Below are 12,681 nucleotides of genomic sequence, written 5' to 3' on the forward strand. Positions count from 1 at the left end.
TTTTAAATAAAATATTAAATATAGTTGGTTGTCTTGGGCTTTTGATATTTAGACAATACAAGAAGCAAAATGTCTACTTTTTAATGTTCCTGGAAACACTCAACACTCACAAGATACCTAAAAGCCTGCATATGTTCCAAAAACCTTTGACCGGTCATGTGGTCCTCCTTAACCCTAAAAAGATTCTGCAGTACAATATCTTCTCATCGTAAGATTTACATACACGGCACCTAATTTCCATGTATTTGCATATTTAGCCTCTAAATTTAAATTTTTACCTTTTAAAGTTTCCTTGCATGTATTTTTTGATATGATGTGAATGATTTGGAAGGTTAGATATGTAAATAAATAGAAATCGAGTTGTATTTATGTAAATTTTTGACAATTAAATTTGGATATTCTTTATTTAAAAGATCCTCTCTCAATTCCTCCAATAAAATTGTACTTTAAATACAATATTTTTCATATCAAATAAATATGTTTGTCACCTAAATATTAGATGTTTTATTAATAATCTAAAATATTTTATTTTTGTTTGAATAATTAAATTATTGATTGGCATTTTCTTATATTTTAGGTATGGATAGAATGGGTTCTAAAAAAAAAAATTAGGTCAAAAATTTATTATTCTAATTTAATAAAATTTATTTTATAATTAATAAATGGAAAATTTGAATAATAAATTAAATTTTATTTTATATTATCTAAAAGTAGATTTAATGTATTTAAATATTATTTCCTTACAAAGTTTTGGTCAAAAAATTTTTCCCTTCTATTGTAATGGTTATAAAGAACACTCCAAAAATAGGGCATTTACATTCATGCAACATTATTTTTATGTATTTACATATCTAACAGTTATATTTAATACTAACATTTATGATGTTAAAAATTTTCATATCACATAAAAAATATCACTATTATTAATATTTAAAATAGAAAATATAAATGTTAATAAATCATAAAAGTGTTATAAATGTAAAAAAAAAAAAGATTTTTTTTATCAGATATTTAAATGCATCAATATTGTGTCATCTGTATATAAATCTCTATTCAAATATGAAAATTTACATACATACCATACCCCCCAATTCTTATGTATTTACAGATCTAAAACCTGAACTTACTTTTTTGCATTTCTACCACCCAATTCTCTTATATCACATAAATATCACTATTTAAACTTTCAAAAAGTGAAATACACCCTTTCATGCAAAAGTATGGTGGCATAAATGAAAAAAATTGAAAGTTTAGGTGCTGGAAATGTAAAATTCATAAGAATTGAGTGGTTATGTAAAGCTTCAAAAAATTTATTGCATGAATCCTTCATAGAGGAGGAATCCATTTATTCCTCGCACCCTCTTTTTGCCGCTATTTATTTCCACTCTTAAGAAATTATGCCTAAAATGTCTTCTGCTAGACTGGGTAGATCTGAAACTGATTCCCCTTTATAAGGTTTGAATTAAATTCTATGTATCGTTTGGTTTGATAAAATTAAAGGAGCATAAATTAATATACAATAGAAAGAAAATAATCCCTCACTATTTATATGAAGTTGTTTTAGGTTGTGTTTATTTACGGCTGCTGTTTGGTGGCGGCGGTGCGGTGTCACCCCTCTGCTTCTTAGCATGACAAAATTGTGTTTTGTCTGTCTTTTTTTAAAAATTGTGGTAAGAACTGTGTTTTGAAACCTCGTCTGGGTAAGTGTGGTGGCTGCTAGGTTTGCTTTTTTTTAAGAAAAAATTGTAATGACTACTGCTACATTTTGGAACTACAACTTTTCTTTTGTAGTAGTTTTATAGTTGTTTCTTTAAATAGCTGCAACTGCCTAAAACAAATTATTACTCTCAGTTTATAAAAAGTATCGAAATAGTCTTTCACTAATTTAGTATTAAGCTCTAATCATCTTCTATCGAGATTAATTAAGCTTCAATTTAAATATTATATGGAGAATGTTGACACTTCTGTGATCTCTGGGATTAATATGGCCTCATGTAAATATCAGGGATTATTTTGATACTTTATTTTTCTTATATATTTATAGCAATTATTTTCTTAGTGTGGCATTAAAATGGAATTATGAAGAAAAATTAAATAAATAATTATTTTATACATTGTAATAAATTCCTTCAAATATAGACGGATCCAATAAATTTGTGATCAAAGCCGTGCAATCTTCATGTGCAATGATGATGAAAGGTTGCATCATATGAAGACTTTGTCCCCCCAACTTTTTCAATTTATTGCTTTAATTCAAAGCTTATAAATAATTTTCTTACAATCATTAAACCGAAAAACCTAAACATTTTTTCATTTATTAAGAATAAATTAATCTTGAAATAATTAAGAGAAAAATAAGATCTTTGAGTCATTGGAAAAAAAAAATTATGTTAGATTTCAAAATTATTTTCAGTATTATTGAGATGGGTATGCAATATAAAATTAATTAATTTAAAATTAATTAAATTTATATTAAGGGAGTGTATGGTAGCCCCCTATTAGTAAGATTTATGGTCAAGATTTACTAAATCTAGTCAAACACAATAAATATAACAAAAGGGCGGATTTAACGGATCCTAATTTACTAGACACCCCTAAAATTTATTTCAAACTTAATTATGTAATTTTAAAATTTATTGAAATTTTGGATTATTGGGGCTAAAGGACGGTAATGACATGATTGCACACTTGCACTATGCATAAATGGAATATTTGGACATTTATGCAAAAAAAAAAGTTTTGCATGATTAGATATATTTATTTATTTTTTATATATTGAAAGAGAGAAAAATATTGCATCAGAACTCATAACGTAGAGCTACGCTCGGATTGGAATAACCAGCCGTATTATATGAATATTCCGTCTGCGTTATTGTAAAAATTGAAGTGTTATTAGAGTATTATATGTTATTATTCGATCATTTTGCAGTGTTATTGGAATATTCCCCCATGTTACTTGATTTTGGGCTGTGTTATTTGACATATATTTCAATTATGTTATTGGAATGACACAGCCCCAAATAAAGTAACACGTGGGAATATTCCAATAACACTTCAGTCCCGAATCAAGTAACACAAGGGATATTCTAATAACACCACAAAATAATCGAATAACATCATATAATACTTGAATAACACTTCATTTTTTACACATAACGCAGATGAAATATTCTTGTAACATAGCAGGATATTCCTAACTATTGCAATCCGAACGTAGCTCTACGTTCATAGTCCTAATGTAATATTTTTCCTTGAAAGAGAGGGCTATTATCGTATTGTTATGGAACATTAAATTTCCTGAAAACTCTATGATGGTTGAATTTTATTTATTTATTTATGTATTTTCTTATGTAAGAGAAAAATGTATTTTTATTCTTTCTTAGCTATTATTTTGTTATAAGTGCGATGCATGTGAAAATTGAAGTTTCGATATTAGATTTTTTAGCTATTAAATGTACATAAATATTTCTTTTTAAAATTATTTAGAATTTTAATTGAACAAATTCTAACAATTAAAAATAGAATGGCTGAGTGGATATACGAATGAAGATCTCATATCAATGACATGTAACCACATCATAATTTATAATATGCACTAATATTTTGTAATATCAAAACTTTACTTATATCAAGAGATAGATGTATATATATAAATATATTTATAAGAAAATAACTTGTAAGATAAAGATATAGATAAATACTGATACATGATAAGATAGGCATTAGACACCTCACATCACACTATCCAATTAAAAAAATACATTTGTAAAATAATGATACTTAGATCAATAAATACTTTTAATTTAAAATAAGCAATTAAATTATAACTTACAAAAAATTTTATTTATATTATTTTCTTAGGTATTTTTTAAGAGAATAAAATTATATTATATATACATGTAGAGTCTGTTTGGGGCAGTTACAACTTATTGAATAATCTGCTGATGAACTGATTAAAAATAATATGTTCGTAAGTTATGTGCGATGACTATTATAATTTTTTTTTTTTTTGAAAAAAGTTAGATCGCTGTCAAAAAGCTGTCACGCACCTAAATATGTGCGGTATGAGCATTTTCAAAACACATAACCTACCAAAGACATTTTCACACCAAATAAGCTCGCAGTAAAGTGTCAAAATAATCCCATAATTTATAAAAATGTTAAGATATGCCCCAAAATTTTAAAATTGGCTCTGAAATAATGCCATTAAAGACTTTTTAAGGGCTCATTTTTAAAATAATCGTGAAGTATTTTAACTTTTTTATAAATTTTGTAATAGTTGGGAGTATTTTCCAATTTTGCTCATAATAAATATATCATTGGATTCAAAAGCGGATGGGTCCCCACGCCACGTGTTTCTTACAATGGACATGTGGTGGTTATAACTACCATTCGAGTAAACGGTGTTTAATGAAATAATGATAAGATTAAGTCAAAAGGCGTGTTGAAAAGTAAAGAAAACAATATTAATAAAAAATGACGGAATGATAAATCTCATTTACTCATTTAATTAAAATAAAGTTTATGTGTTAAGATTTGCGCTGAATAAAAGAAAAATTATTGCGTTTGTTTACCGCACGTAAAAATACTTGTGGTGAATCAATAAAAAAACTTCTTTTACAAAAGTATATTTCAGTGAGCCCCACTTTTAAATTTTATTTTTTTTAAAATCATATAGGACAGCACACACAAATTGCGTGCTTTGTCTGCACAAAATAATCGCTCGAATAAAATAATTCTATGTGTGTTGTTTGCACAGAATAATCACTCGAATAAAATGGTGCATTTCACGTTTTTACAGTTAAAATAGTGCTATTTTTGATATGAGATAAATAATTTGAGCTATATAAATATAAAAAATAAAATTTATGTGTTAGGATTTGTAAATACATAAGAATTTAGTGGTCATGCATGTAAATACCCCAACTTGATTGCATGGAAATTAATTTAGGAGTTTGGATATATATTTTCATTAAAAGTGTTCATAACCCTAAAAAAACACAATTATTATTATTATTTTTTTTTGAGGAAAGTTAAATAATGCCAAGAAATACTATTTCACTCATGATGAATAGTATCATGTGGCCATCCACTCTTTGAACACTAAATATATCATTTAAAAATGAAAAAAAAAATCATTAATATTTGAAGGACTCAAAATAAATATCCATAATTTTGCAATAAATAATGATGATTTTATACTTGTCTTGATTTTAATATTATTTATCATTATGGTCTAGGTAAATCTTTTTTTATGTGATTGTTCTCTTTCCTATTATGGATGCATATTATTTTCCTTCAAAATAATTTTGCGTATATATTTTTTATTGAGATACATACATATATATATATATATATATATATATATATATATATAGTTGTGAGTGTTATATATATATATATATATATATATATATATATAGTTTTGAGTGTTATTATAATAATATACTTGGTCATATTGGTAAAAATAAGATAATTAGTATAATGGAAATTTTATTATAATGACCTTTCTGAGTATGAATAATGAGGATAGCATTTTAGTTTTAAATTCTTCTCATCTAGACACTCGGTTTAATTATAAATTTGTTAAAATAGATTTATGTGGATCTTGAACTATTTAATAATTTTCTCTCAAAATGTGTTAAGATTTGTGTTTGATGATAAAAATTTGGTTGATGACACATCATCTTGATTTTAAAATGTGTCATATTATCTTATGATGTCATGTAAATATAGTTAACGGCACATTCATTTAAAATTAAATTTAATTGAGAAAAAAAATAGTTTTATTTTGAAATTTTATAAATGATTTGCATCTAGTAGCTTTAGATCTTAGCAACGGATGTGTGATGTAATTAATCTTGTTATCGTTAGGCAGGTGTTCGTTGTTAGTTTTGAACTTTTATTAAATTTCCAATAATTTATTCATAAAATTAGATATAAATTTTCCCAAAAATAAGATGCATTAGGGTGCCTATATTTTTTTTTTAAATAATATCAAAATATCATAATATAAAGATATATATATATATATATATAAGAGAATTTAGAATGGGCTTAATCTTCAATTTTTATTAGATTAGTAAAGAAACAATTTCAAAATAAATTTAAATGATTTTCAATCTTAATCTCACAAAGTGGGGTCGGCTTCTGATATGCCACTAACAAATGCTCATCATTTAGCACGGATCTCGAGGTATTAATTGCACTCAAAACACTAGAAATAGAACCTCACCCCTCACATGAGAAGGGGAGGCTTAAAAGAGAACTTGAGGCTTTGAGAAAGAGCTCATGTCCAAGATCGTCCTCGCCATGGTCGATCGTTGTCGACCATCACTGACCGTCGAAACCCACCGCCGACCTCTGTTGACCATCGTCGGCAACCGTTGATCGCCGTCGATCACCGTTGACCTCTGTCGACCACCGCCGACCGTCATCGACTGTCGTTAGTCACCGCTGACCTCCATCGACCACCGCTGAACGTCATCAATTGTCGTCGACTACCGTCGATCACTGCCGACCTCCGCCGAGCATCCTCGACCACAGTCGATCGCCGTCCGTCGTTAACCACTGTCGACCTCCATCGACCACAACTCACTGTAGTCGACCACCGTCGACTTCCGTTAACTCCCGTCATCTATTGTCGACCAACGACCGTCGGCAACCACCGCTGAACTCCGTCGACCACCACCCACAATCATCGATTGTCGTTGACTATCGTCGATCACCACCGACCTCTGTCGATCACTGCTAACTAGACGTCGTTAACCGACGTTGTACATTGGAAAATTTAGTAACAATTTCCCGTCTGTGGGACAGGGAGTCTCTGTAATCGTTAACTTATAGTGAATTTTTATAACCGTGTGAAGCCCCGTGGTTTTTTCCCTTTACGGGTTTTCCACTTAGACACTGTGATTTTTTCCCTTTACGAGTTTTCATTGTAAAAAATTCTGGTGTTATCACAGCTTGATTCATTTTCATCTGAGTGTGTGTTGAATCTTCACGTAATGCTAAGACGATAATCCATTACTCTACCGCTGCAAATTTTCTAGTATGCATCAGCTTCTCTCCATTGCGTCCTATAAAGTTACAACTATAGCTACTACTACTAATAAATTTACATTCAAAGAGTTTGGTTTTAAGTCTATTAAAACAAACGACTTTGGACTCTAATGTAAACATCGAAAAGCATACACCAAGAATTTACACCAAGAATTTACAAACGTACCACATAATTCCTATGTATTTATATGTCTAACAACTAAACTTCAACTTTTTGCATACCTGCCACCATATCTATGCATGAAAGTTTCACTTTTTTCACGTTACAATGATTATATTGCGAATGTGATATAAAAGACATAAATGTCAAAAAGTAAGCCTTAGATGCTAGATATGCTAGGAATTGGGTGGTGCGTATGTAAATACTCCCAAAAGAAGTGGCAAAAAATTAATAAATTTTAATATGTTAAATAAAATATAAATAATGCGTGCTTGAAAATTTACGACAATAGAGTAATATATTATCGTTTTAGTGTGGTACGGAGAATCAACACATACTCAGAAGATAAAAAACAATTAGTACTGATACCAAAAATTTTTACGTGGAAAACCTGCAAAGAGGAGAAATCACAAGATTTGACCCAGTGGAAGAGTTCTACTATAAGATGATGATTACAGTCGCAATCACTTGTCTCACGGGCAGGAAAGAGTCATAATGTTTCATAAGTTACATAATCGGCACGTGGATAAATTTGTTGTAAAAAATAGACGACCATCGATAGCGATCGGCAACGGCCGGCAGCTGGTGGTTGACGACATTTTGCAATAGTGGACGTCGACAAGAGTGGTGCTAGACTTCAGCTACTTCCCAAAGTTTTACGTTCTTTCTCCTACCTTAAGCTCTCTCTTTCTCCCCCATTCTCATGAGAGAGACGGAGTTTTATTTATAGAGTTATTGCTGCAATTAATGTTGAATATGAACTACTTTGATCGGATGGTCCGAATATCTTTCTTTAATCATACATTGTTTGATAGACATTTGAGTACCTTAACGATATTGAAATTGAGTGATTTTGGGCTCCTTGAATTCCTCATGTGAGGACACTCGAATCGATTAAGAACTCTCCATCAGTTTGCCTTCCAAATATGACTTCCAAACTTTCAAATATGATTTAATGTTTTGATCGGGGCTTGGTTTGACTTGGATTGGACCAATCTTGGTAGCATTTGGTCCCCCTTGTCAAGTCGATCAGTTGGCTTTTTGTTAAAATCATGTTTCAGTATTTCATACTCAAAAAGTCAAGTTGAGATACGTGCTATCTCGAGATTCTTGTCGGATAATGAAAATTTATCGAAATCTTATTAATAAATATGTAAAATAAATTTTTAAACAAAGTCTTAAAAAAGAATATTATTTTTCAAAAGAGAATCATAGCACATAGAAAAACTAAAACCTAGGACATTCCAATTAAAAAAAAACTCTATGAAATGATTGAAGCCTCCTTAACCAACCCACGTTGACCAAACTATGCTTGAGGTCAAATTCAATCAAAATGTTTTGAGCCGTTGGATCCACGTGATAATTTAGAGGGAGCGCATCACCAACCATTGGTTAGGTGAACATTCTGTCAATACTTGTTTGAAAATATGAGACAGGTATTGATTAAATTTTCAAACTAGATTTTATTTATAGCCTATCGACAATATAAAATTTGACTTTAAGAATATAGTTTGATTGAGACACAAAATTTTTCATAATGTGATGTTTACATTTTTATAATTTAAGAGGATTTTATGTTCTTATTAGCTCTACAATTTTAGGCATCTATAGGAGATCAAAATATATATTATGAAAAATTTAATTTGATATCATGGCACACGAAATATTGGATGTAGCGGACGACCGTATTTAGCGCCTCCAAATTTAGCGTTCGGCGAATATAAGCGAAATCGAGACGGTTATTCTGTTTAAAATAGGGCTACCAAACCCCCCCTTAATTCAACAAATCCAGATTAATCAAATCCGGATGCTTTTAATATCATAATTGTGTTTGGATCTAAATTCAGAATTTTATAAATCTGGTTCATCCTTGCAAGAAGATGTTTGGTATGATTTAACATGTACCCACTTAAATTCATCACTTATGTTTGGCATTTTATAGGACTTAACATATATCCGCTGAAATGGGTTTATGATACGGCGATTTAAACTACTACACAATAAATATTGGATTTAGCGGACGACCGGATTTAGCGCCTCCAAAATTAGTATTTGGCGTATTTATCTTACATTGAGACAAAAATACTGTTACAACCATAGCTACCAAACACGCCCTTGATAGTAAATTTGGTAAATCTAGATTAATCAAATACAGGAGTTGTTTTTGGTACTGTTATGATTAAGATTCACGTAAATTTGGTAGACATGTTTAGTGGTGAAGGAGGCGACGACGAAACCAACGAGATAAGGCGCTCATTAAATTCTTCGATTCAACCTCTCAGCCAGATTTATTAAATCCAGATTGTAGTCGAAATGGGATTTAGTTCCCCTATTTTTTGTGTTTGTCTGGAATTATGTTAATTCCATGCAAGTTTAGACTTAATTTCTATTATTTTATTAAAAAAATAATATATATACGAGCATGGATTAATATTTTTTTATATAATTTTAATTGGAGAAAAATATTTAATTTCAATTTGGCTCCTATTTGATTTATAGCTAATTTAAGGCCATGAATGATAATAAGAATATTTACATAAATACATATATTCAAATACTTCTAAAAAAATTCTAAAACTCAAAAAAAAAATTATCTAAAATGTATTGAAGCATTTGCATATTTGATAAAGCCAGTTAAAATTGATCAAGATTTTGAAGTGTGTTATGTAAGTACATAAGAATTGTGGGCGATATATGTAAATTTCCCACTAGAAAAGATGAACCCCAAGTAGCAATAACCTATATGTGAATGAATTATATGGTATGAAATGTAATAAATGTAATAATAATCCAACGGTAACTTCACCATTTTCTTAAATTGAATAAATTATCATCAAAATGCTGATATGAAACCAGTGGGGCCCACCAAAAAAAAAAGATTTACACGAATTCAAACGTCAAACCTCAGAGACCAAATAACAAAAAAAGAAAGAACATAAAAAAAAGTGGGAGGAGTGCTATCAATAACCTCTAAAACATCTCAGGCAGCTCTCTGTTCGATAGCACCGCCACCACCACCGCCGGCGGCCGCCGCGAACGGTAATTCCGCCGGAATCTGCCTTCTAACAAATCCCGCCGTGCACGTCATCTTATGCGACATTTTCCAGTCGATCGACTGACAAGCTCGCGAGCAGTAGTTCACCGTCCCACACAGAGAGCATCGCCGGAACTCATACATTCGAGTCTCCGGCCTCCCACATCCTTTGTTAGAACAAAGCCGTAGATCCTCCTTCTCCAACATCCCCATTCTCTCCGAGAACCAGTCCGCCATGAAAGCATTCGCTGGATGCATCTCATCCATCGCGTTAATCTTGCCGGCGATCTCGTTATATGTAACATGAATCAGACATCTTCTACCCTGAAGAATGTTCTGAGGAACTCCGTATCCATCTTGAAGACAATGGCCGAATTCCCTTAGGGCATCGAAATGGCCGAGAGAGGCTGCGCGAACGCAGAACGCTACGCCGGCTTGTAGATCTTTGTGCCGCTTAGAACCCCCGCTTCCATTGAACTGGATGATCGCCAGAGAGTAGAGCGCCTGCGCATGCATTCCGATCGCCGCTTTCGCTAACAGAGATATTCCGTTCAGTCGGTAACCTAAGCAGTAGAATCGGATCTGTAGATTTAGGGCAAGATGAAAATGATTAGTTATTAGTTTTTCAAAATCTATCAATTGAGAAATCGGGGGTATTTCCTCTATTTAATTACCATTCCGAGAATATAGCAGGCATTCAGATTGCCGGCTCTGGAGCAGTAACAGAGGAGTCGATGAGCGGAATCCGACCAGTTCTTCGCCTTCACCGCAAGCATTTTCAGAGAGGCTTGTGAGAGAACTAGCTTGGTGAAACACAAATGGCGGAATCTCTTGCATCTGGTAGGAAATCGAACAGATAGGATGGTTAGCACAAGATCGATCTGCTAAAAATGGAATCGATTTGGTGAGTGAGGGGGAAGAACCTACGATGCGGTTGCGTTGATGAAATCCGAGGGACATGTGGCGGTGGAGCTCAGTCTGGAGAGGATGGTTAGCACAAGATCGTCGGGGATCCAGTCGAAAAAATCGCCGGCGGGTTCATTTTCGGCGGTTGAACTGACCGGGGAAGAGTTCCGGCGGCGCTTATACACGACTGTCTTGGCATCAGATTGTAATAAAGCTGGCATTTTTCGCCGGAGATAGGTCCTTCGTTCCATAATTCTTGCTGCTAGCTTTCAGCTTTCTCTCTCTACCGGTTTTCAGAAGAGAGAGAGAGAGAGAGAGAGCAGGGTGAAGGGGGCATATATATAGGAGGAAGACGGTGAATTCTAATTTTCCGATTATACCCTCAGAGTGCCGTAAATCATTTTTAGATTTTACTAAATACAAATAAATAATTTTTTTTTATTTTTTGAAAAAAAAGTGCATTTACATACAGGCCATCCAATTTTTATATATTTACATATGTTACACTTGAGTTTGATTTCTTACATATCTGACTTCCGAATCACTTACATCACATTAAAATACTAATATTATAACTTTTTAAGAGGACTGCGCATTTTTAATGCCTAAATAAGATAATATATATGTAAAACTTGAAATTTAAATATTTTCTATGTAATTAAAAAGATTTCAGTGGTAATATTGTAAATCTTCATCAAGAAAAGGTAATGATCAAATTTATCTTGAGAGACTGACTATCAATTTTTGTATTAACTAATGTTTATAATAAATTTGATGATTAATATTTTTTATAATAATTTTTTTTTATCTTAAGATTTTTTAGTCCAATATCTGGATCAAGGCAGCCTAAACTAACTTTATCTTTGACAGTACTTTAAATTGGAAGTTGCTTTTACACAAAAAGTACTCAAAATATCACTTATTACCACATTTTAACAGACAAATTCAACTTTTAATACATATATAAAGTATTATGTGAGTAAAAATAAAAGTTTAGATGTGAGATAAGTTTTTTTTTTTTTTTTAAGAATCCCGTAAGAAATTTTATTTTAATAAAGAAAATGTTACACGGTTTGTGACTGATAGTCTCACGAAAAAATTTTTCATGTGAGATAAATAAATTTATAAGAGTTGAGTACTATTTATGTAATTTTCTCAAAAATAAATAATTAGCTTTCTAATAATAAGCAAGAAATTGTTAATTAAATAATTTTTTTTATGTGATAATTATGCTAGTTGTTATATTACATGCTTTTAATATATATTTTTAAGATGTTGTAGTAGTATTTGTAATTAATATTTATATATATTTAAGTAATAAATTATTAATAATATAAATAATAAAATAAAACAACTCTAGGATAAAACTCATATGGCCAGGTCCTATCGCGATAAAAAGGGTTGCTTTAAAACTAATTTCAAGTTCTCTTGAATTTTCGGCTATTTTTGAGGGGACTGAGCGTGAAGAGACAGGGCATAAAAAAACAAAAAAAAAAAATATATATTAATAAAAGCTATT

At 31.0% G+C, this 12,681-nt stretch overlaps 1 protein-coding gene across 1 annotated transcript; it reads right to left on the reverse strand.

Annotated features, from left to right (window-relative positions):
• Nucleotides 1–10,058: 10,058 nt before the first annotated feature.
• Nucleotides 10,059–11,458, reverse strand: LOC110029202 (F-box protein At1g67340-like). The gene is made up of 3 exons (XM_020731385.1): nucleotides 11,184–11,458; nucleotides 10,931–11,093; nucleotides 10,059–10,838 (listed from the first exon to the last, which is right to left on the reverse strand). Exons 1-3 carry the CDS (start codon nucleotides 11,411–11,413, stop codon nucleotides 10,203–10,205), a joined length of 1,029 nt encoding a protein of 342 aa, XP_020587044.1. The 5' UTR covers nucleotides 11,414–11,458; the 3' UTR covers nucleotides 10,059–10,202.
• Nucleotides 11,459–12,681: the final 1,223 nt, after the last annotated feature.

This window comes from Phalaenopsis equestris, unplaced genomic scaffold (assembly GCF_001263595.1).
Source record: "Phalaenopsis equestris unplaced genomic scaffold, ASM126359v1 Scaffold000552, whole genome shotgun sequence".
Taxonomy (NCBI): domain Eukaryota; kingdom Viridiplantae; phylum Streptophyta; class Magnoliopsida; order Asparagales; family Orchidaceae; genus Phalaenopsis; species Phalaenopsis equestris.

Bases quoted from the DNA above. Each gene is read 5' to 3' on its own strand.
- LOC110029202 (XM_020731385.1), bottom strand. From the start codon at position 11,413: ATGGAACGAAGGACCTATCTCCGGCGAAAAATGCCAGCTTTATTACAA. The intron at 11,094-11,183 runs GTAGGTTCTTCC...ATTTCCTACCAG, and splicing joins TTCATCAACGCAACCGCATC to ATGCAAGAGATTCCGCCATT. The intron at 10,839-10,930 runs GTAATTAAATAG...CTAAATCTACAG, and splicing joins CCTGCTATATTCTCGGAATG to ATCCGATTCTACTGCTTAGG.